Below are 25,730 nucleotides of genomic sequence, written 5' to 3'. Positions count from 1 at the left end.
TCCGAAGCCAAAGTCTGTAATAGCAGGGTTGTGGCATGTCATGATTGATGATTCCCTGGCAGAACTGTTGAAGGGAAGCTTGCACATCACTTGGTCACTAGTGCTAGCCAGTGCTACAATTGTATTATTGTCAAGTGCGCTACAATTTAAGCGTTCAAGATTGTAATTTTAATCTAGATTTTGCTATCATATCTGTTTCTGTTTATGAGATGCTGACATGCTTTTTGGTGCAAAGCGCTTGTAGCATAATGATAGATTTGTTTAAGAAGTGAAGTCAGAGAGCTAGCTGTTGCCATGCTCGCAATTCCTTTATAGGTTGTAAAATACTCCTACTCTGATATGAGACACAAATGAAATAAAGCACAAACAATTGTAATGTATGACTAAAGCATGGAATGGACCTTGGAGGTCAAATCCAAACTAGCAAATGTGGCCACTCGTTTACATGGCAGCACTTTCTGTAAATGAGTGCTTTCTGGTTGCAGAACATGTTTAAAGGGATGCTGGAAACTTTGAAATCTAGTTAACTTCAAAATATTAGTTAAAAGTAGTTTCAAGTACTGCATCTGCCCCTGGCTCTCACTGCAACTTTTAAAATTTTTAAAGTATTTTTCTGTCTGCACTTGCCATGTGAAAGTTCCATATAAACCAACTCATTATGAAACCTATTAGACTGTGGAATAGCTTCCAAAGGAAGAGTTGGAAGCCCCATTATTTGAAACATTAAGCACTAAACTGGATTAAGTGCTGGAATAATCCTGCTCTAGCCAGGGTTAGACTAAATGACCTTAATAGGTTTCAAACATGGGATATTACCAAATACATAAATAATAGTCGCAACAAATAAATTCCAGTATGTCATGGGAGAAAAAACTAAAAGGGCCAATGACATAATTCTCTCAAATCAGACTTGTTCTGACTTTCTTTTTATGCCATTGAGTTGAGAACCAAAGCTGGAGAATCCATACACACTTCTCTTTCAGATGTGGAGGCGCCAGACTACTGCTTTTCTCTTGGGTGGCAGTGTAGACTAGAAGCAGTTACCAGTGCACTCAGCTGCTTATGATATAAGCAGAGGAGAAAATCAGGAATGTATTTGAAGTTTGAAAGGGCTGTGGGGGAAGGCATTCTGTACAGTCTGTAAAATCTGGCTCATTCAGGCTGGTAACCAGAATAGAGGTCATACTCCTTTTCTGTAGTACAAACACTTCCCCGCCCCACCCCCCCATCCAGAAGAGATTATGCCACTAGCTAGGTCAGTGGTTCTCAAACTTTTGTACTGGTGACCCCTTTCAAATAGCAAGCCTCTGAGTGCGACCCCCCCCCCTTATAAATTAAAAACACTTTTTAAAATATATTTAACACCATTATAAATGCTGGATGCAAAGCGGGGTTTGGGGTGGAGGCTGACAGCTCGCGACCCCCCCATGTAATAAACTCACGACCCCCTGAGGGGTCCCAACCCCCAGTTTGAGAACCCCTGACCTAGGTAGTAAATAGCGCTAATCTGTTGCAGTATTGTTGGTAGTAAATAATCCAAGAGGGAAGCATTGCAAATCTCGTGGATGTGCAGATCCTGTGCCTCTGACTTGGAGAGCAGTGTTTTTCCTCCTAGTTATTGTTAAAAGGGAAAATGTGCCATGATGGCTTTTGTAGAGACAGTTTGAAGGTTCCTTCTTTTCTTGTTGACTAAGCTTTACCTTTTTCAATCTGCATTTTGCAAAGGGACCAGAGGTTTCAAATTCCATTTACAGGACAAAACACACTTAAAAAAAATATGGAATTTTGACTATCCAAATACTTGTATGAGAAAATGTACAGTATGCAAAGAGTAACCAAAGCATGTGGTCTCTGCTGTCCTCCACCAATAGGTTCACCCTGACAATGAAGATTGGACCTGTTTTGAACAGTCAGCAAGCCTGGACATCAAGTCTTTCTTTGGCTTTGAAAGCACAGTGGAAAAGATTGCCATGAAACAGTACACCAGCAATATTAAAAAGGTGAACACACAGTCATGATGTAGATGCCTGGCTCTAGTTAGATTTAAATCCTGAAATGTAGCTGCTGCTACTTAACAGGCTGGTTGAAACCTAAATTACATGGCTTTTAGAGCAGGGTGTTGTGAAGTGTGTGTAGAAAGGGATCTGTGGGGTCTCCTGGGATGCTTGACTGCCTTTTGTTGCATTTCCAAACAGGTCCTGTTTGTATCTAAGTGGAAATATTATTGGCTAAAACATGTTTTTGTTTCAAAGGGGAAGGAAATAATAGAGTATTACCTGAAGCAGATGGAGGAAGATGGGATAACATTTGTTCCTCGTTGGACTCCTCCTGTTATGTATAAACTGGAGAACAGCACATCTCACATAGCACGGCCAGTTTCTCCTGCTATCAACATACCAGATACTGCCACAAAGGAGGGACTGAACAATAAGGAAGTGCTCAACACCTCCAGCAGCCCATCAGAGCCCACAGCAGGAACACCTGATGGTACATTTGGCATGTCTTGTATGGCCCGTTTGACTTCTCATTTTTAGCTAGGTTATTTGAAATGCTTGTAGACACATTCAGGGCTCTGCTTTTCTGCTGAGGATCCTCACATTAGTTTTTGGTTCATTAGTATTCATGTTGGTGCTGACCAGTTCTGGCAGTCGTTCGTCCGTCCCCCCCCCCCCCCCCCCCCCCAAGCCCTCCCATTTAACATTCATCTATCTGGGTCCTGGATAAATGTGCTGGTAGCTGATCCTGTGATCGAGTAAAGGCCAGCATAAAAAAAAAAAATCACACTAAGGATTAATGGAGAGCAATAGTTTAGATTCCCAGGGAAGGAAGTAGAGAGCTCACCAAAAATCAACCCCATTCCATTGCAAATGGATTTAAACTGGTAGAGGAAAAGCAACTCACTTGTAAAATATTAGCTAAGGTGTTTGTTTCTTTTTTTCTTAGACCCAACAGTTCAGACATTGTCATTTTAATTCAATTGAATGTAGTTAAGGCTGACAAATACGAACAGCGTTGACTGGAAATAAGAACACGAGTTCTTCCACTTCAAGTACTTGCACATAAGATCGGTTGTTAATTGACCTAGCAATTAGTAACTGCTGTAATAGTGTGTAAATCCCATTTCAGACAAACTCGATGCAGACTATATCAAGCGGTATCTGGGTGACTTGACACCATTGCAGGAAAGCTGCCTCATCCGACTTCGACAGTGGCTCCAGGAAACTCATAAGGGCAAAGTAAGAAACTAGTCACCAGTTTTAGCTTTCTGTGTTTCAGAGAAGTGCACAATACACAAGATGGACTTGACTGAATTAAGCAGAATGTGAATAATCCAGCCCAGGGGACTGACAGCCAAGCAGTTTCACAAGTCTGCCTTGTATTAAAATGACCCCATTTCTTATGTCTGTAGTTATTGTGGAGTGACTGTGTCTAATCCTCAGACCTACTTCCCTGACTGATTGTTGAATCCAATTATTTTTAGATGTGGTGGCGAAAGCATGAGCAGTCTTGAAATTCTATAAGATTTTAAAAGTTATGAAACACAATTTAACCAGTCTCTTCTGTATTTCATGTGGAAACATACTCTGTTGCAGAAGGGTTTTATAACCAAGAGGGATCTAACCATAAATTATACAATAGCATTGTGTTCCACATATAGAATGTCCCAATTTTCACATGTTAAAAGCTCACAGATATTTGTGTGGGGTGAATTAAGGAAGCGTGATCATCTTGGTTTTTTATAACCTTAAAAGCAGGTTGCCCATTATTCCAGAGTGTTTAGGAGGATCCTAGAGTAAATGCTTGAACAGAAGTTTTTTGCTACTTAGAGTTTGGTACAAGAAATAAGTAAGTCATGGGATCAGTTCAAAAACTAAGAAGGCCCAGTGACACTGCAACAGTGTACTTATCTACCCCGTGGGAGATTCAAGTTCTGTAACCATGGAGCTAACCAAAGGGGAACTTTTCTCTCCTTACTCTTTTTTGCTGTCCTTGTTGAGGGTTTTTTTTTTTTTTTAAAGTGGTGTTCTGATCAGTTTGTAATTGTCTTCCTTTAATTAGTAGTGCAATCCAATCTGTGTATTTGCATTCAAGTTTATATAAATTGGCTGACTTAGATGTCAAAGTTTCAAACTTTAATCAGTCATTATTTTCCAATAGATCCCAAAGGATGAACATATTTTACGATTCTTGCGTGCCCGGGACTTCAATATTGACAAAGCCAGAGAGATTCTTTGCCAGTCACTAACATGGCGTAAACAGCACCAGGTGGACTATATTCTGGATACCTGGAACCCTCCACAAGTACTTCAAGATTACTATGCAGGAGGTTGGCATCACCATGACAAAGGTACATTTTATATTACTAGATACTGATGGGCACTTTCTAATCAGAATTAAATAACTTTGTTAAACGCCTGCCAAATGTGTGGTGTGAGAGTGTGGGTAGTACTTTCATACTACGTTGTACTTAAGTGCAGTTAAGTTAGAGTGGTTTGCAAGTGAGAGCAGGCAAACTGACAGGACTCCTGGGTCCTGTTCCTAGCTCTGACTGTAATTTTGATCAAATCACTTAGCTTTTCTGAGACATTTGTAAAATTGGTAAATCTACTCAACAGAGCTGTTGTGAGAGTTGTTAATAATATTTTACAGCACTCAGAGTTAGTTGGGTAAAAGGGGCTATAAAAATGCTGAGTATTAACTGCTTTCCTGTGGTTGGGGATTAAAAAATACATGTAAATAAGCATACCTTTTTAATCATCTTATTTCTGCTGTCAGAGACACTTGCTTATGGTGTAGCCAATATTTGGCATCACCGTTTCAGTGATAGGAATTGTGATGTTACAAACACAAAATTGAGCAGGTTCATAAAGTGGAAAACAGCTTCTTATTTATTCTGTGTAATGGGTTATAGTCACATCCACAGAACTTAAGGATTCAGGCCCAGCTGCTGAAAGACACCACCCAACTTGCCCCTGCTGTGCACTGGTCTTATTGAAAAGCTGTGGCATCCCTCTCCCTCACCCTACCTGTAACTGGAGGGAGGGTTTCCATCCAATTGTTCATCTTGGAAAGGGAGTAATCTGACTGCAAGCCTTCTGTGCTCTGATTTGTCTTTACCTGCTACCCAGCATTACTCCCTTTAGCCCTTCCTGCTACTGTAAGCATATGAAATAGTACAGGAGGCTGCTAGTAATAGCTGGCTACCATTAATAGTGGCCATGAGGGAGAGAAGGTAGGCTTAACCACTGCAAAGTTGAGGTGGGTGCGTGGATGGGTGTCTATCAGCCCTGTGGGTTGTACAGATTTTAGGAAGGAAATTGGGGATGTGTTCCTAGATTTTTAAGAGAGGGACTTTGTTTTCTATTTCCCTCTTGCATACATCTAGGGTCCTCCCAATAACTAGGAAGGAAACAGATAAAAGTCTGAAGGTTGTTGGTAGATTATAGTATGTCAACTTTCCTGAGTGAGACAGAGGGTCTTCAATCTTGTGTTCTGAACTCTTGGTCTTATCCTTGAATTCCCTTTGCTCTCTTGCCAATGTGTAAACTCTGCAGAGAGTTTCTCAGTTTGAAATCTGTTACTGTTACCACTTTAAAGCCTGGGGATAGGTTACTTTTAAATTTCTCCTTACCAGTTCCCCTCCTTCCTCTCGCACACACAAAGTGTGTTCCAAACTTTCAGCTGAGTAGATTCTTTAGTTTTAGTGTTATAGCTGTGTTGGTTCCAAGATATTAGAGAGGCTGAGATAATATCTTTTATTGGGCCAACTGCTGGTGGTGAAAGAGACAGGCTTTTGAGCTTACACAGAGCTCTTCTTCAGATCAAGACAACACTTATCACGGGCAAGTCAGAGAGCAGCAGCAATGAAACATGCTCTCTAGGATAGATCTATTAATGGTAACGAATGAAAGCTATCCATTTTACTTGAGCATAAATTGTTAAACACTCATACAGTCAGTGTGGCTCTCCTATGCATTTGAGTTCTTATTTTGATAAGAGAGGCTCAAGCAAAGAATTGTTAAACATCCACATTGTATAAGTCACTAGGGTTGTTGCAGTGTTAAGAACAAAACACTCCCAGTTATACAGCTTTCCCTCATGCATCATATGGGTGGGGTAGGTTAATAAATTATGAGTTAGGGGTTTATGTAGTTCTCGTATAAAACTTAACAGCTTCTTGTATAGTGCTCTAAAACCTGCATAATACATTCCAAAAAGATCTCTGCTTTAAGTGACAATTTTATTTTAATACTGAACTGTGTAACTCCATAAGTATGTGGAATCTTTTAGACTCAAAGACACTAGTACTGTATCTGCAGACTGAACAGCTTGGGTTTTTAGTTCTACAACTTATTTTTTTGGTCTTGATTCCGAATCTGTTAAGCAAAGTGATAAATATCTAAACTGAAGAATGAATTTAACATTAACTTTAAGGGCATGGCTCAACAGAGTTTCTCTCTCCATAATGTCCTGCAGGAAAGCCTGCATAAATAAAGATGACATGTATCTTCTGGTGCTTAGATGAACCTAGGTTGGCTAAATCAAACTGCCAAAAACTTAAACAACTGCCCTTTGAAAAGAGAATTAACATAGGGCCAATGTATAGGTGCTTCCATTAAAAAATAAAAACTACAAAGCAGGAAGATCACTAGTTGGTCAAAGCTTCTCTTCAGGAGATTCAAGAGATCAAAACTTTCATAAGGAACAATATAGTCAAAGCTTGTCCCTCTCCCATTGTCTCTCTCCCCTCCCACCCCCCAACTACATATACTTCCCAAGTGTTTCACGCTGCATTGGCTGTCTCAGTCAGTTCTCACTGGGAGGGGAAGAATCATAGACCTATTTAAAAGGGAGACTTTCTTCAGCAATTGAGTGACTCCAGGTGTCTAGCTCTCTTTTTTAAAAAATATTGTTTGCGTTTGATTCTTGTAGCAGATTGGTATCGGTTTTTCAAATGTTAGAAGGAAATGATACTGAGCATTGAGATTAAGATCCTTTTGGCAAAATGGGCTTCTGTGCAGGCTATTGAGACATGCTGACTTGTTCATTCCAGAGAAATGGGCATGTTTGAAACTTAGGTGTGATCTGATTTAAGGGTGACTTTTCTTTCTTGGAGAGCCTTTAAACAACAGACAGCTTTGGAATCAAAACACTTAAGAACAAGGCTGTCTGTCATGGTGTGTTGCAGTGCCAGAGATGGCAATTTATGCTTGTGTACTGCAATAGATTAGGACAGAGTTAAAAAAAAATCCATCCCATAAAGAAGCTTAACACATGTTATTCCTAATAAACAGCTCCGTTAGGATACTCTGAAGGGCCTAAAATGCCAATTATGGTCCTCAAAAAATCAGCCCATGCACTTGTTCAGTCTGTTATGTATCATGGAGGACATCTTAGTAATCTCAACAAACAAGAGGCGAGTCCTTGAATGTAAGGATCCCATTTGAAATTTGTCTCTGGAACAGACTTGCCCTCATCAGTCTTAACCAGCACTTATGAGGTTGTGTGCCAGCTCCACATAACATGTGGGGGAATAGCTGTTTGTTTGTTAAAAGGCTCCAAAATGATACCCGCCATTATTTTAGCAAATAAAGCATTGATCCAGAGAGTTGATTCTGCAGTATTGTTGTTCACTATAATGCAGTAATCTTTCCAAAGGCTTGTTGGGGGAAACCCAGAGTAGTGTCATTGTGAGAGAATGATTTAAGGCTCCAGACTTGACCAGAGATCTGTGATATCAGGAAAGATATTGGACAAAAAATCTATCCTTCCCTTGGCTACACTGAAGGCAGATTTTGTCCACAAATCTTGTCAAATACAATTAAATGTCTTAATCAAAATCACTTAGGCTCTGTCTTCACTGTCAAAAAAAGGTTTGTTTTTGTAGTAAGATAGCTAATTCAAATTAGCCATTTCACTGTAAAATCCTAGTGCAAACAATTCACCGGTAGTTCTTATTTCTGTGTAGCTAGTAGGTCAAAACTATACTTCCCAACCTGGGGTTGACCTCAACTGGCTATATTAAAGTAAAACTTCACTTTCTTGTCTTCACTAGAATTCTACATCAAGATAGCAACATTGAGTTAGCTATCTCACTGTAAAAACACACCTTTTTGACGATAAAGGCACAGACTTAGTTTTAAAACTTTAACAGAAAATACTAATTTACCATCTCTTGCTCTTCAGATGGGCGCCCTCTGTATGTGTTGAGGCTGGGACAGATGGATACCAAAGGCTTAGTGCGAGCTCTTGGGGAAGAAGCCTTGCTTCGATATGTAAGTGCTTAAAAAATGACTTGTTTATTGCGAACAAATTTGTTCTAATGTTTCAGTTTCCTGCCACACCAGAATGATCAGCACATAGTAGATATTTTTCTGTACGCTTTAGCAATCTGTTCTCAGTTTGAACAGCTCGAACCTCCCTGAATGGTTCATTTTAGTATCCTTTCAAACTGTGGACTGATGGCAGAAAGTCAGTTGTATGACAGTTACTATCGTTCTGGGCTGAGACATTATCACAGCTTGTTGTATAGTTTGTAAAGTGCTTGAAACTTAAGCTTCTACATGTGCACAGGGAGAGAAATGCATTCCTAGGTATTGTATGAGTATCCTATTTATTTTTTATTTATAAAATACACCCAGCCCATAGTCTTGGATGCAATATTTATTTTTAAAGGAAAATTACTTGCCTGTAATTCAGTTTCTTTGAAGGCATCACTGTGGGATTCTCACTGCTGATGTACCCAGCTTTCAAAATAGTACAGAACAGGCAAGCTCTAAAGAAGCATAATGGCAGCAGTAATTACCATGATCACAAGCCAGCCCCCACTTCTGGTGGTTGCACACTTTGTTTCTGGCGGTGCTATATCCATGTACTTCGCTTTATTTGTCTAACTTTAAGGCATAGGGTTTTTTCAGTCTTTTTTGGTAATTATCTTAATTTTTCTGAGGGGAGCCTTTGCTTCCCACTCTGTCAGGAATTAAACAAAGGTTTAAAGGGAAGAAGTTGGGGGTTTAGGAAGGAGCTATGGGAGTTTTTGTCTTATGCCAAAAATCTGAGAGTGAAAATTCTGCACAAACAGTGGTGTCTTCATAGAAATAAAGAATTTGTTGACACTGATCAACTAAAGAGAAGTGTCCTACTCCACAACATATACTGAATGCCCTTCTGATGTTCATTTGCCCCTGAGGGAAAAGGTGGACCCTAAGATTTTGTACAGAATTCTTCACCATAGTATCTAAGCACTAAAATGGGATGCTTGTATGTTTTGTAATCATCTTCTTATAGCTCTCCTAAAAGTTATTGCACTCAATGCAACTTCTAAATCCAGTGTTGCATGTCTTCACTAGATGTTCTTGTACACTGGTCTGAGGTTAGTGTGGGTTGCTGTAAGGCTCAGGTTATGAAGATTGCATTTTCTCCCCAGTTCCACAAACCCAACAGTTTTAGAACATTTTCTAAAACAACCCTCTCTTTTGTATAGGTTCTTTCTATAAATGAAGAAGGACTGAGGCGATGTGAAGAGAATACAAAAGTATTTGGCAGGCCTATAAGGTGAAACATGAGAATTTGTTACTTTTCAGAAATAACATGAGGTCTAGTTTTGTATGTAGCAGTGTTGGTGTTCAACAAATTTGTCTACGAAGTTGCTTTATTTCCAGGCTCCAGTTTGAAATAGGATTTGCTCACTAAATCTCTTACCAGCCCCAAAAAGGAATTCAGGGTTTGGAATGACTTCTGTCATAAAGCATTTGACTCCCTTCAGAGCCTATTGATTCCACCCCTTAATCTCCAAAGGGTTACCAGTGCATGGCACTCCCATTTCTCATCTTCTCAGTGTAAAGAATTCCCAGTCCCAGCTGACTTGAGGCGTGAGAAGCCAAGTATAAGACTTGAGTCTCCTGTGTACTGCTATGGCCTTGTGCTGCCCAAAGATACCTTACATGGTAAAGGTCCAAGACGAGGCAGCAATGAAATACACAACACCTACTTATTTAAAAAACAAAACACTTGGATTCATATGTCGTCTTTGGGAGTCATTCCAATGGCCTAGAATCAGTACAACATAGCTATGAGTATACAAGGATGAGCTCTGAATTCATACCCCTTGGTTTAGGATTTAGGAAGGCACTGAAACACATACTTAAATCCTACTGACTTGACGTGTTTTAATGCTGTCCTGTATAGGGAATGTTTTCCTGAATTGAGTCCTAAATTCTGAAATGCAGACTTCAAGTGCAGTGGCACTATTAAAACATGCACTTGTGTTAGGAAACATGCATGCTGAATATTAAACTTCCAGTGTAGAACCAGTACTCTTTCCCCCACTCCCTCCACCCCCCCCCCCCCCCACACACACACTAAAAGCAGTGATTTATTAGGCACTATGATGGTGTCTTCTGTTTGCTAATAGGAACCTTTAACTGGCAATTTTAAATGGTTGTCTATCCTTTGGTGACATGCCTGCCCTATATCAGAGAATAAGCACAGTGATCATTATACATAGTGTCATAGGTATGCATGGCACTTTATAGTTAAGAAAAAATTCCTGCTCCAAAGATCTTACAATTTCCTGCATCTACAGGCAGTACAAAATGTAGAGATGAGGTGGGAGGGAGTACTATAGCTGTGTAATGAAGGAAGAGTGTGGCAACTGCAAAACCACCAAAACTTGTAGATCTGTGATACAAAACACACATCTCAAACCATCAAATGCTGTGGTGTGGAATAATGAAATATGATTCTAATTGGATTCTTAAAAAAACTCTTTAAAATTAACAGCTCCTGGACCTGTCTGGTGGATTTGGAGGGCTTGAATATGCGACATTTATGGAGACCTGGTGTCAAAGCATTACTAAGAATCATTGAAGTGGTTGAAGCCAATTACCCTGAAACATTGGGTCGCCTTCTTATCCTGAGAGCGCCCAGAGTATTTCCAGTCCTCTGGACACTGGTACGTTTGTACTTCTAGTATCTGCACACTTACCTCGGGATACTGGTATGCACTTTACATGCTCTCTTGAAAACTCATCTTCACTGTGCTATAAACAGGAAATGTTGCCTCCTGGAAACTCCATTTTTATAAGACGTTTTCTTTATAGAATTAGAACAAAAATTCCTAAAAGGAAAAATGTGTTTGTGTAGCCAAATGAATAACTGCACTCATTTACTGTATGTACTTTACATAACACAGGATAAAACATAATATAATTCTTTTGAAGTTACTTGAGGACCTGGGAACCTGACCAATTCTGTTTTTCTTTGTTTGTAGGTTAGTCCGTTCATTGATGACAACACCAGAAAGAAATTCCTTATTTATGCAGGAAATGACTACCAAGGGCCTGGAGGGCTACTGGATTACATTGATAAAGAAATTATCCCAGATTTCCTTAGTGGAGAGTGCATGGTAGGAATTTTAAACTATTAATGTAACAATTGTTGTATTGTTTCCTTCTTACATTAAGCCTCGCCCTTTCGCCCCCAACCTCCAAAACAAAGATTGCCAAGTATAATCTTTAAGTGTGGTCTTGCTCTGCTGTAAAGCATTTTCATGCTGGTTCTTCTGTTTGACTCTGAGGTTGGAATGATTCTTTTTAGTAGCAGCCTTTGCAATCCACCTTGAAAAGAGAAACAGAATGTTTTGGTAAAACCAATCACAAATCACTAACAGAATACCCTGCACCTATAAACAGGTTTCAGAGTAGCAGCCGTGTTAGTCTGTATCCGCAAAAAGAACAGGAGTACTTGTGGCACCTTAGAGACTAACAAATTTATTAGAGCATAAGCTTTCGTGGGCTACAGCCCACTTCTTCGGATGCATATGTTTCACTCTATATGCATCCGAAGAAGTGGGCTGTAGCCCACGAAAGCTTATGCTCTAATAAATTTTTTAGTCTCTAAGGTGCCACAAGTACTCCTGTTCTTTCTGCACCTATAAATGCATTTTAAAAACGGTCTTCCCCCACTACATGTCAAGACTCAAGTTCCAGCCAGTAGCACTGTCCCATACTGCTTATCCCAGGGCAGGAATGCATTCCGCACACTGTGTTTAGGTTCATAGCTCCATATATGTTAAGGCCAGAGGGGACCATTATCACAAGGTCTGACCTCCTGCATAACACAGACCACAGAACCTCACGTCCAGTAGTTTCTGCATCATATGTGACATTCTCCACTGTTGCTAGAGAAACTGACCACTAGAGGCCTGAACTTGTTTTTGAAGTCTTTTAAAATTAAAATATTTGTCTACATATTAATGATCTAGGTTTTCTAGCTTCATATTTTTAAGAAAATTATTTCAGATCACCTATAAAGAGTTCTACTCCTCAGTTATGGTACCTGAACACCATTTTGTCATAGTCCTCTCTGTGCCCCACAACCCCCTGCCCCCAATCCAGATCTCTGGAGGCTGTATTTGAAAACCAGAACTGAATCATGAGCCACAACTCCATGAGGGAAGTGGGGAGGACAAGGATAAGACCAAATTTTGTATTTTCAGATCTCTCCAAATCATAATTTGCCTTATGAAATGTGAATCCAGTCCTGCTATCCTTGTCTCTCCTGTTCCTCCTTCAAATCACCATTGAAATAGCAAGACCCTTTCAATTTAACAACTTCCCCTGGGATCTTAGAGCAAATTAAAGCCTTGTGGTATCCTATATGGTAGGGAAGCATTTATTCCCATTTTATAGCTGGAGAAACTGAGGCCACATACATAGCAACTCAGCAGCTTACCAGCTTAGCCAAGTATTGAACCTTGAACAAACAGTTCTCAGTCCTTGCTTACTTCATAAAAGTTTTTCCTTTTTTAATATGGGAATCACTTAAATTCATAGCTCTAATATCTCTCCTAAAAATGTGGTTTGATTTTCTGAATATATCAATCTATCATGCCAGTGAATTTGTCTTTACGTGGATTGCGCTGTGTTTAATAGGTGCTCTCTCCCCCAACGTTTTTCTGTCAAACTCATCACAATAACATGTAAGTGCTGGAATTTGATTAATCGGTTGTGTAAAAGCATTTCCCTTTTAGGTTTACTTTATAAATCCCTGTAAATGGTTATTAACTTACTCCTCTGCCTTTCATGGAAATTCTATTGAGCTGCTCTGGTCATCCATTTAAAGACCATGGATTCTAATGTACTTGCATACTAGGCATTTTGGACCAGAGTGTTTACTTTCAACTGGCTGCTACTTGCAGTAGCAGTAGCTTTCACTGAAGGGAGTCTGCTCTATGTAATTTAGAACTATGTAAGTCATTTATGAACCTGGCAGAATCCATTATTTAAGTAAGCAAAAGTGACTTACAAGAAGATAAATCAAAATGCTGAATGCTTCCTGTCTGTTGCAGACAACAGTGCAATATTCTCCTCTTTGTTCTGGATGAAATCTGAGTGCTTTAAGAGTATAAATAAACATAGAAACTGCACAGCTGGTTTTGATATCTCACTATTGCATATATAAGGACCTGTTTCTGATATGATGATCCTTACAGATTAGCAAAGAATTAAAAACAGACCAATTTTAGTAGTGAATTTATTGAAGAATATCTTTGATAACTGTAAGATGGTTTGCATGACCAAGTTCAGGTTGGGTCACACTAATATATTACTCAGCTCTCAGTGTTTTCCAGGAATGCCTTGCAGAATTGAAGTTATTTCTGGGGGTGCCAGTATGAGAACATGGCTTTGTAAGGATGTTTAAATTCTGAAACGTATGGGGGAGGAGAAGATTTGTATTGTTGCTTTCATGGCTTTGTTTTAAATCTCCAGTGTGACGTTCCAGAGGGTGGGCTAGTTCCGAAGTCTCTGTACCGGACTGCAGAAGAGTTGGAAAATGAAGACCTAAAACTGTGGACTGAAACTATCTATCAGTCTGCAAGTGTCTTCAAGGGAGCTCCACACGAGGTACAGCTGCAATCCTCACTCCTCCTCTTTCATCTTGGTCTAGCACCCTATGTCTTTTTTTGCTCGTATAAAATGAAAGCAGATTAGAACCTGGTCACTCAGTTTGGAATGGTTTAGAGCAGATATTTGGGTCTCCCTAAACACTCAGAATTCAAAAGCTTCTTTTGATCTCTCCTTGAAGCCATGAGTAATTCAAGCCAAAATCAGGATCTGGGTAGCTTGTGAAGAAGTAAGTGTTGGTATTTTTTAAGACTCCCCATCTCTTTTGTGGAGGAGGTAGGCTGACTGGCTACTCTATTGCATTCTTGACCAGAGCCTGTGAACTACCATTATTAGCTTATAAAAATGCTACTGGCTCTATCCACTTAATGAGTGGGATGACTTTTCCCCCCTTCATGTAATACAGATGTTAAAAACTCAGAACTGAACAAGTTACTCCATTTCCTTTCAAGACCTTTAAAGAACCAGGCACTTTAGATGGCCTGAGCTTTGCATCTCAATGAGTTTCACTAACTGAACTAATATTTTTAATATGTGACCGGCAAATAGAAAACAGCTATTTGTGCCTTCTCTTGCTGATTTAATATGTATAAATGAGCCAGAAAGGTTTTAAAGTCTCTTTTTAACCTTAGAAATATCAGGAGTGAGAGTTTGATTTTTCCTGTTTTGCTAGAGATCTTTCTTGGAAGACCCAGACATGTGGAATGCAATCTCTTAGACCCTGATAGAAGGGACATGGCAAGTTTTATCTTCAACAGAGGAGTTTTTCCAGTAGCAGTTTGTTCAGGCATTTGTGTTAAATACTAGTTAATCAAAACAATGTGGAAATAGTCTGAATAAGTCATTTCCCCTTTCAGTTAAATTTCACTTGTTATCCGGCATGTTCTTTTCTTGAAGGCTTTCAAAATGTGATGGGAGGAGGGGAGATGATTTTGGGGCCCTCTGTACACCATAAACAAGCAAGAAAGCACAAACCCATTTTGTAGCTTTTGCGAGTCACTTTGACTTGCCTAACCAAGTGCAAATGTGAGAGCTCTGATGGTATCAGTGCTTTTTGTTACTAAAGGTGGTACCTTTTAACCCATTCCCCAAAAGTCCTGTTGCTGTAGGAGGAGCATGGATATCTGTTTATCTCTGCTTATGAGTATATAGCTTTAGAAAAAAAATACTAAGGCTTTCAATAAAGGCCACAAAGAGATAAGACAGAAAAAGGCTCTATCTGCTCATGAAAGCTCCCACAGTTCCTATCTCAAAGCAGGTAATATGATAATAAATGAGAGAGTGAATTTGTATCTATTCTAGAGCACTCTTAATAATCAAAACAAATCGAGAGCCCACCTACGGCAGCTTTTCTTTCCTGGTAAGAATTTCAGCATTTACTGAGCATATTGCTATTGTCTAATCTAACTCTTCTCCTCTCCCTAGATTTTCATTCAGATTGTGGATGCCTCATCTGTGATCACATGGGATTTCGATGTGTGCAAAGGCGACATTGTTTTTAACATCTATCACTCCAAGCGAGTGCCACAGCCTCCTAAAAAGGACTCTCTGGGCACCCACAGCATTACATCTCCTGGGGGGAACAATGTACAGCTGATAGATAAAGTCTGGCAGCTAGGGCGTGATTACAGTATGGTGGAGTCCCCACTTATCTGCAAGGAAGGGGAGAGTGTGCAGGTAAGATCATTAATTCCGCTGTCAGAGCAAGGCTTTATCTTTCTAAATTTGATGTGTTTCTCCCAGCAGATACCTTAGTGTAGCAATGCAGACCATCAGCAATGGGGCTCGTTGTCTGTCTGCCTGGCATGTCTGTTTGCATCCTTCTGATGGGGTTGTGGGGAGGGAAGGGTAGCTAAGACCTGGGCATATTGGTTGATCACAGGATGACTTTGAGCTGCCAATGTGAAGCACCCATGAAAAAAGCTAATCCAATGCTAGTATTTGGCTACATCAGGCGAGGTATTTCTAGTAGAGATAGGGAAGTGTTAGTACCATTATACAAGGCACTGGTGAGACCTCATCTGGAATACTGTGTGCAATTCTGGTTTCCCGTGTTTAAGAAAGATGAATTCAAATGGAAAGAGGTGCAGAGAAGGGCTACTAGGATGATCCAAGGAATGGAAAATCTACCTTCTGAGAGAAGACTTAAGGAGCTTGGCTTGTTTAGCTTAACCAAACGAAGGATGAGGGGAGATACAATTGCTGTCTATAAATACATCAGAGAGGGAGAGGAGTTATTTAAGTTAAGGGTCAATGTTGGCACAAGAACAAATGAATGTAAACTGGCCATCCAAAAGTTTCGGTTTTAACCATCAGAGGAGAGAAGTTGTGGAACAGCCTTCCAAGGGGAGTAGTTGGGGCAAAACCTAACTTGTTTAAGACTGAGCTTGATAAGTTTATGGAGAGGGTGGTATGATGAGATTGCTGACAATGGCATATGGCCCATCTGTGACTGCTGTTAACAAATATCTCCAGCAGCCAGGGATGGCAAGGGGGAGGGCTCTGAATCACTACAGAGAATTCTTTTCCAGTTGTCTGGCTGGTGGGTCTTGCCCACATGCTCAGTGTCTAACAAATCACCATATTTGGGGTCAGGAAGGAATTTCCCCCCAGGTCAGATTGAAAGAAAGCCTGCAGGGGGGTTCGCCTTCTTCTGCAACATGGGTCACGTGCTGATTTGAACTAGGGTAAATGGTGGATTCTCTGTAACTTGAAGTCTTTAAATCAAGATTTGAGGACTTCAGAAACTGAGCCAGAGGCTATGGGCCTATTGCAGAAGAAGGTGGGTGAGGATCTGTGGCCTGTGATGTGCAGGAGGTCAGGCTACATGATCATGATGGTCCCAAGTAATTTACCCCATGAGGACTGAGGTCTTGATTTTAAGTTCCTTGTGTTTTATTTTTAACACCTCAGCAGTAGAGAGGTGAGAAGATCTGTTTGTAATTTTCTAATGTAACTTTTGTTAGCCCCCTGTATCAGGAAAGTCTGGCTGGCCAGTAACATTAATGGGCAGAGGAGCTGGAATGTCACCATTTGAAAACACTTAAAGTGCATGCTGGCAGTCTGCTGCTGTCTGAACAATGAATTTCATTCCAACATGCAAATACTTGACTTTGTATTAACAAGTTTATTTCCATTGTTGCTGTGTCCAGGGGTCTCATGTGACCAGATGGCCTGGCTTCTATATTCTTCAATGGAAATTTCACAGCATGCCTGCCTGTGCTACAACCAGTCTGCCTCGTGTGGATGATGTACTGGCATCTCTACAGGTCTCCTCTCATAAGTGCAAAGTGATGTACTATACAGAAGTGATAGGATCAGAAGATTTCAGGTATGTCTGGTCAAGGTCTCAATGTCAAGCATTCTTTTTTGTGTCCAGCTTACTTTTTGCTTTATGGTACAAATACCAGACGCCAAATCCACTAAAAAAAAAAAAAAAAATCAAAATACTTTGCTATAGTTGTCTTGGTTAGAAAGCACGCTGTGTGGACTTGTACTATACTTAAAGAATCTACATAGTGTAAATCAAGCCCGATGAGAATAAACAGAAGGTAGCCCTGAAAAATAACTAGCTTACACCACAAGAGAAAGTGAATCGGTCTCATCTTAGTTGCTAATGGAGACTTAACCCATATCACAAAAACACTACTTGATTTAGCAGACTTGCTGGGTTCTTACTTAAAAGTTGATGCAAGTTAAAACTAAAGGACGCGCCAGTACTATGCTTAGCTGAAACTACTTCTAAGTCTCACTTTCAAGTGCAATAGATTTCTCCAAAAACATAATTGTGGTGCCCAGAGATAGTATTTTTTCTTGTTACACACGAGAGCCTCTGCATGCTGACACTAAGGTTATAGAAGGTTCTTTAGGTTTAGTTGGTATAGTCAAGTTGAGTAGTAAATTGCACTTAAACAAAGATGCATAGCAGAACTTCAATCTCCTCTTCTGAAACCTAAAACTTCTGTCTTATTGCAGAGGATCTATGACCAGCCTTGAATCAAGCCACAGTGGATTCTCGCAGCTCAGCGCTGCCACAACCTCTTCCAGCCAGTCCCACTCCAGCTCCATGATTTCCAGGTAGTGCCACAGCAAATGAAAAGCAAATGGATGACATGGCTGGACCCTCATCTGTGGCAGCTGACTGCAATACAGCATATTCAAGTGGCATTTGCAAAAAACAAAACCCTTTTATAGCTAGTAAAGTCGCTGTTTGAATTTCAGAAGGTGGCGTTTCTGTTCACGTTAGATCTGACAGCTAGTCTCTTTAACTTTAACCCTAGCCCCTATCTCAGCCATAGATTTTTGTAAGCATGCTTGCACAAATCCTAACTGTAAAATACAAGGGCTCTCTTGGAAGGAAAAGAGTAATCAATGTGCTGATTAAGAATTATTTTTTAAAAAATTGCCTGTAGATGGTAAAAAGCAAAAACAATCCTACCAAAAATATTCCATAGTGCATTAGAAAGCAAACACAAGCTCTTGCCTTCTTGCCACATTATGGAATACCCTGGGATCTTCCAACTGCTGCAAGCAATCCTGCCACTGCCACTCACTTGCACTGCTGTTCAAGAGACTGAGGAAAGCAGTTCCTGGCTATTGGCCTGTGCAAATGGAAAGTCATTACAGCAGAGTTGCAGGCAAACCATTAACACTAATACCTTTTGCATGAGCACATCGTTGGGGCGTCCCAACTCTTTAGGATTTCTCTGACATTTAGGATACATCTTCACAGGGATAAAAAACCCACGGCTGGCCCAGACACTCTCTCCAGGGCTGAAAAATTGCTGTGTAGAGCTCTGGAACCCAAGGAGGGCAGAGGGTCCCAGCTCTTGGGCTTAAGGCCAAGTCCACTGATCTGGGCTAGTTGCGGGTTTTTTATCCCTGTGTAGACATACTCTTAGGGCTAAAAGTAAATGTAGCCCTTTCCTTGAACTTACTTTTTAAGCACTGATGGTGGGAAGGAGGGCAGGCTCTCCCTCACCATGACCCAATGGCTGGTCCAGATTGGGTCCTTGGTTTATTTCTCACTTCATTCTGGAGTCACCTTTTACCCACTCCACTTACCTGCTACACTCCACAAGCACTCATTTACTGGGATTTGCTTTATGCTAGGAGAATTAGGCTTGCTCCTTAAATCAGTCAGGAGGCAGTGTGGCTACAGCAGTTAACCTTTCCTGCACTTGCTCTGCCTCAAATTCTCCTTTCTGGCCTCATGTACACTAGGAAAAAGCAGAACTTTCCAGCTTCCATTGGTGGTAAATAATGTAAACTGCTTTCACTGTTGCAATCACCAGTGGTGAAGTTCTTGTCTAGATTATCTTTTTCCACTCTAATACATAGGTCCCAAGCTGTCCTCCTTGCCTGAGGACTCACCTGATGTCAGCTCAGGTTCTTTACCCCAAAGCAATTAGCTACTGAACCTCCAAGGCACACAGAAGATGTAAATGTTGAGTCAACACTTTTTTGATAAGTAAGCTAAAAACACAGCATTCAGAATGTTAATATTTGATGTGCCACCTGGCATTACACTGCAGTACAAGAGATTACAGCTTGGAACCCAGCACAAGTTGCTTATTTAGACCACTGGTCGAAGGCCTTTCCCTTGCTAGAAATCTAAATTGTTCATCCAGTTGGAATAAGTTGCTGTATTGCTACAACCATTAATAGCTAGCTGGATAGGATCTTAGAAGGGCTGCAATAGCCTTGTTTTTGCTCCTGGGGACACATTTGCTGGAGTATTGCATGTTAGGGGTTTACTTAAGATAACAGGCTGCCCTGTTGGAAGAAAGCTGAGCCCTGAGAAATTCTGAGTAAACATTTTAAAATGCACAATATTTGTACATCCCAGTTTATGGAAAAAACAAACTGATGTGAAGCACAACACTTGCAAGCCAATGCCGGCATGGAGTGTTGCTAACAAAGACGATAAAAGCTCAGTATTAATAAATCAGATTAGCTATGCTGAAAAACACACCCTAGTGCACTTGATCAACCCAATCAGGCACCTTTGACTTGCAGTCGGTAAAGTTTGCTTTAAAATCAAAGGCAGAGGTGGGGCTCTCACTGGCTGCCAAGAATATTGGCAAACTAGTGCTGGGGCAAAAAACCGCCCAGATGTTAAACAGGTCGACACCCAGTGTATGTACAGTATATGGATTATGCTGGTTCTCCTACCCTTTGTATAAACTACCTATAATCCTGCTTACTGAGATTTTCTCTGAAGAGAGGTAGTTTAATACTTGATCCACAGGAGCCAGTGTTCCCAGACACAGAGGAGCTAATGCCAGAGAAGGCACTATACCGTTAACTCACGTGGTGACATTTGTGCCTGTTTTCCAAGGGCACTTCCCTTTTTCCAGGTTCTAAGGGCTCTACCTTGAAGATGGTCCCCTCTTTCTCTCTCTCTCTTTCTCTCTCTCTCAGATGGCGATTTTGCTGACAGCTGTAAAGAAACCGCTTCATTCAACAGTCCACATCTGCCCTGAGGTGTCTGGCTTTGTAGACCTTTTTGAGTTACAGCCACTTTTCAAGGCTGAAGATCTCTTGGGTTTTTTTTAGTTAGTGGCACTTGAGGGTTTCCTCAAAGTCTAATGCATCTTTAAAAACTCAAAGCACATGACAGCACAAACAGTTGAGGGGTTAATACACCAGAAAAGCAAGATAAAGTTTCCTCTTAGTGAAGTGCTATGGCAAATAGGACTTACTTATGCAGTTTGAAATAGTCCTGATTAATTTTAATACCCTTGGTCTCCTCTTTTTCATGTGATATTGCTGTTCTTCCTTTCTGCCAACAGACCATTCTGTTGGCTTTTCTCCCCTGTATTACCAATGTCCTATCCCTGCCCTCTTGTCCATATTCATGAATTGCATATCAAATTCTGTAAATGTTTTGTAAACATATTACCTCACTGTTGGTAATAAGAAACGGTCTTTAAAAGATTTTTTTATTGTTATCAATAATAAATGTGAACTGTTTGAAAAAAAAATCAGACTCTTTGTAGCAACGGCAATCTTTGGAATCAGGTGTAATGTACAGTGGAAACTGCTGAAGGGTTTAAGTGTCTCCCAGTGGGATTCTGCAGTGCTACCGCGGGACTGGCAAAAGAGTACTCTACTCTTCAGCCCTTGCTGTGGTTTACCTTTTCAAGATGTAGCTTGGTCATTGCAAACGAATGGGTTTTTCCAAGCGGAGCATAGGACCTAGGCAGCAAGGGCCTGGTGTATTGGAAAGGGGGGGTTGCCTTTTCCACAAGGAAATTGTCACACAGTGTGATAGGACCCAGCTTCTCAGAGGAATTACCACATAGCCCATCTTCCTCTGGTATTGCAAACTCTACCCACATTACGACTAGCCAAGAGGAACCACGATGATTAAAGCAGGATTAAAAACTTGGAGAACAGCGCCAATAAATCTGTCACTACATAAAGAAACCACCTCTGTGCTTTCACCGGAGAGAAAACGGTTCCAAATCCTTTGATCCAGGTTTGGCGCGATAGCTGCTCTACCAGCAGAACCAATGCACTGCAATATGGTCTGTGTTTTTGATGTAATCGCTGTGGCTCACAAAACGTTTTCTTTGAGCCAGAGTCCATTCCAGAAACACAACTCAGTACAACATGGGCACGTCTACTTGAATTCAGCTGACTTATCACAAACTGAAATTGTTAGCCACCTGAACAAGTTCAATAGTAGAGGCTTTTTCCATTCACCACCCTGCACTTTTTGGTCACAAGAGGGACCTATGAAGAGTGTTATTCATTAGTTGTAATGACAAGTCTTCAGCAAAAGCTGAGGTAAATTTCAATAAAGATTCTAAAGCAAAGAATATCTCTTGCCTGCCACCTGAAGGTAAACCTACATTAGCTTCACATAAGTGTAGAGCAGGTCTAAGTTTTACCAAAACTTTTGGTTAGGGATGTGATTTGTTTAACTAAAATAGCTATTCCGATGTAAAGGTAACTTACACCAGTATAGTTGTTCCCTTTGAGTGCTATAAAGCACCATTATAAATGCATAAGGGTGTTGTAATGTTCAAGTACGGAGAAGGCCTACATTTTTACCTATGGCTCACCATGTTAGCATTAGAGTGAGTGGCAGTCCTTGCCGGCCTGTGCAGCCACCCAATTGCTGATCCGGTTTTGCCTGTTGCCTGTGCAGTACATAAGCAAGAGGTAACCTAGGCTTCCCCAGTTATGTGCAGGGCTGCCAGTTGGGGGGAAAAAACTCTTGACAAATCACATCTCCAAGTCACTAATAAACATGAAACTCCACATTGTTTTTAAAACTCTCCCTTTTTGGTGAGAAACTGCCAGTGTCCATTTATTTGCAGTCATTCAGATTTTTATACAAACCTGTACAGCCTCTAAACAGTATCTTTAAGAGTCGTGAAGTTCTCTTAGCAAAAACAGAGATGGCTGCCTGGCCTATTCAAAGTGTGGCCAATATTTTCATGCAAGGATAAGAATGAAATACCTCTTTGCTGATCACACACATCTGCAAAAGTCTGACAGTATTGGCACAACCTAAAAACGCTTCAAGCCCCAGTTGTTGTAGAAGGCGCTTAGTGAGGTAGTGCTAAATCAGCAGGGGGGGCTGGGATACTGTTTGTTAATTTCACAAACACTAGTGCAAGGTGATGTCTTACACAGCTGCTACCCATCCTGGTGCATGAAACCACAAGGGAGTGATCCTGTCTACTTATGTTCTTGTATTTCCCCTTGAGTGTTCATATTGAAACATAGGAAAAATACCTGAAACAGAGACACCACCACTTCCCTAGAAGCAAAGGTTGCCTTAATAATCCTGCTGTAACTGAAGTTTCAGCATATGTGTTCCCCTTAATCCCTTTCACAATTGTAAACCAACATGACCATAAAAACTGTGTCTGTTTTGGTCAGCATTATAGGCTGCCTGATTTCCCACTTACACCAGTCAGAGCTGAAGCTGAAGCACAAGCGTAGTTACTGAGAGTAACTAAGAGTGGCGGGGGCGGGAGCTGGGTATTCTTGCACACCCTTTAACAGAAAGAGCTTCCCTTGCTCCTGCTACATAGCTGGATGGTCCCTGACTGTTGATATGTCCACACAGCATTTTGGCACAAACCTCCTAGGCCAGGGTGAGAGACGCAGGGCTTGTGCATGCCCTCTAAAAATAGCTGACTCTGAAGTTGCAACTTGGGCTGGAGCTCAGGCTTGGAATGGGGTGTAGACATATGGAGACAGGCAGTGGTGCTGTGCGTCTGGCCCTGCGGTGACTTCAGCAGCTTTGAAAGCTGGGCCCATGCGCTATAGCAGACTCCTGATGTTGGACCATACCTGGCTACCCTTTCCTAGCTGGGACCAATGTATGGCCCTGGTTTTATGGAATACGCTGGAGCAGGGGTTTGTGAGTGTGACAGACTCTGTCTCACTGCCCTATAACCGTGCTAGTCCATCTCCCATAACAGGGGTGCTCAAAAGTCCCCCATCAAGAGCCTCTTAAATTGAGCACATGCCAGTCCCATTGCTTAACAGGGAGCTATGGCCCACAATAATTACAGGGCTCAGGAGAGGATGGCTGATTTATGTGCTAATAACATACTTGGTGCCTTATAAGACAGAGTGTTCGGAGACCTGCAGTTGATGTGGGTTGCTCATTGATCTTAAGAAGTGGGGGGCAGCCCTGCGCTCCATTTTAGCAGTCCATTTGGTACAGCAGCCCTATCCTTTAAAAGGCATACAAGGGAGCGAGGGGGCTGTTACAAGGGGGAAGGGGGAGTATGCTTGCCTGTGCAGTGAGCTTGAATGATCAGCTAGCTGTGCTCCCTGTTGCAACTGTGGTGTCACCTGCTGGTGTACAGTACGCTCACATCGTAATTTAAAGCAACTACTGCCAAAGCATTGGCTTTCATCTGAATGTAATGCTCCAAATTAAAATCAGGCCACAGGCACTATTTGAGCAGGCTCCAGCAGCCAGCTGTCTCACATTCCCAAACACCAGCTCATGGGTTTGGCCTCCTTGCATTTGTACTTGGAATGTTTCTTGTTTGCAGCCACTAATGCTATTAATGACAAAGCAATGAAGGCTAATTGATGGTAAAAGTAAAATTCTTCCACTGAGCCCTTTCAAATAATGTTGTGCTGACACTTTAAGGCCTGCATTCGCTACAAGTATGACAATGTCTTGGGTCTGGAAAGAAGGGGTCTTAAAATGGTCGCTTTCTGCCGGACTGGATTAGATCCATGGTAGATTTCGTCCCCAGCAAACACTAGTCAGCAGCATATGCTTCAGAGTAACACCACCACAAGCACTAGCTGTGGGCTAAAGTGACTGCCATGCAGGGCTCCTAACCCCCATAGTTAAGACAGGTGCTAAGTCCTGAAGCATCAGGTTTCATATCCCTCCCTTTCAAATGTGTTAATATTAACTGTTGTAACTAAGCCAATCTTAATTAGCCATTAAATTTTTTTTAGATTTTGCTAATTACAACATCCTGTGGCAATGCGGTAACAGTAGTTCCTTTTAATCAGTTTAAAATATGCCACCTTTAAAGTTCAGTAAATGTGTCCTTGTTCTTGTGTTGTGAACCAAGTGAGCTGTTTTCATCAGCAAGCTGTAACCTTCAGTACCAGGAAAGTCAAACAGCTGGGGGTTTCCACTACTTGATTGAGCATTAATATTACCCATGGGCTGGTCCTCATTGATAGCAGACTCACCACACTTTGTTTCAATAGTGTTACTTACTGCTTGCATGGGTCTAATCTGGCCTTGGCTGACCCATGGGGGCTGGAGTTTCTTCACTATGCTATAGGAAGGCAGTAGAATAATGCTATGAAGCCAAGCTGCAGCTGTTCTCAGCAATAAACAAACTCCCTCCCTTAGTCAAACATTGCTAGCACCCATATTTGGCCACTGTTTGGGTAGCACATTCTTGGGCCAGATCAACAGGCATCAGCTAAGTAAAGATCAGTAACAAAGCGGCAATTTCAACAGGTTTGTGCACTGTCCCAGGTTGTCTCTTTACATTGTTGCTGAGACTGGTGAAAGGACCAGACCCTCCCAGCATCTAGGGGTAACTAAGCCATACATCTGCTAGCATTAGAAATAAATTTGATGAGGCTGTAACTTTGCAAGGCCATCCCTAGCCTGTCTCTTAGGTCTGCAGAAAGCATTCCAAGACAGCTCCGACCTTGACCGTGCACGACTGAGCCAAGCCTTCCTCTAGGCAGTGTTTTATAAAGGATGGGTGTGAGAGAGATTTTTTTGGAGCAGAAGGTTGTCCAGTGGTTAGGCTCTAACCTAGGCCTTGGGCTAGCTGGGAAGCTACAGGTGCTCAGTGACGTAGATTATTGAAGAGATTCCCCATTTAAAAGTAATTAATCTGTTGGAAAGGGGGCGCACAAAGACCAACAAACTGCATTAGGCTCACTGCTTACGCTTAGGTATACTTAGGTAAGCGCATTTCTAGGGATATGTGGCCCTGCCTCAGCATACAGGGATGGGTTAGACGACCCTTCCAGCCTTGCCTTTCTATGTTTGCTACTTTCTACAGCTATAGTTTTTCGTCTCCACTGATGTTTCAAAAGGAGCTTTACAGTGAGATGTTTGTCTGAGGGCTGTGACTCCTGCTACTAGGGCAATGGGCTTCCCATCTCCTCACTTACATTTCCTAAGCAACTGTGCTGATGCACAATAAAACATGCTGACCTTTGACTGCCAGAGCCCTGGCTTACTGCACTTCAGAAGCAAGAAGAATGTCTGATCCACAGGGGGCCTGAAAGCCATTCCTGTAAACACAGCTGATGGGGAGTGGCTTAGTAGGAAGAGGACAGGATGCTTCTTCT

General features: G+C 41.3%; 1 protein-coding gene across 1 annotated transcript in view; it reads left to right on the top strand.

Annotated features, from left to right (window-relative positions):
- Positions 1 to 20,878, top strand: part of SEC14L1 (SEC14 like lipid binding 1) — a 57,443-nt gene extending 36,565 nt beyond the window's left edge. Inside the window, exons 5-17 of the mRNA XM_065415468.1 lie at positions 1,872 to 2,000; positions 2,253 to 2,487; positions 3,127 to 3,236; positions 4,159 to 4,348; positions 8,188 to 8,276; positions 9,485 to 9,555; positions 10,783 to 10,954; positions 11,273 to 11,407; positions 13,773 to 13,907; positions 15,333 to 15,584; positions 17,060 to 17,238; positions 17,883 to 17,984; positions 20,331 to 20,878. Of these exons, the coding sequence (XP_065271540.1) occupies positions 1,872 to 2,000; positions 2,253 to 2,487; positions 3,127 to 3,236; positions 4,159 to 4,348; positions 8,188 to 8,276; positions 9,485 to 9,555; positions 10,783 to 10,954; positions 11,273 to 11,407; positions 13,773 to 13,907; positions 15,333 to 15,584; positions 17,060 to 17,238; positions 17,883 to 17,984; positions 20,331 to 20,346 (1,815 nt within the window). The 3' untranslated portion in view covers positions 20,347 to 20,878. The remainder of the gene's footprint in view (positions 1 to 1,871; positions 2,001 to 2,252; positions 2,488 to 3,126; positions 3,237 to 4,158; positions 4,349 to 8,187; positions 8,277 to 9,484; positions 9,556 to 10,782; positions 10,955 to 11,272; positions 11,408 to 13,772; positions 13,908 to 15,332; positions 15,585 to 17,059; positions 17,239 to 17,882; positions 17,985 to 20,330) is intronic.
- Positions 20,879 to 25,730: the final 4,852 nt, after the last annotated feature.

This window comes from Emys orbicularis, chromosome 13 (assembly GCF_028017835.1).
Source record: "Emys orbicularis isolate rEmyOrb1 chromosome 13, rEmyOrb1.hap1, whole genome shotgun sequence".
NCBI classification, from domain to species: Eukaryota; Metazoa; Chordata; order Testudines; family Emydidae; genus Emys; species Emys orbicularis.
This window is presented reverse-complemented; position numbering and strand designations above follow the sequence as displayed.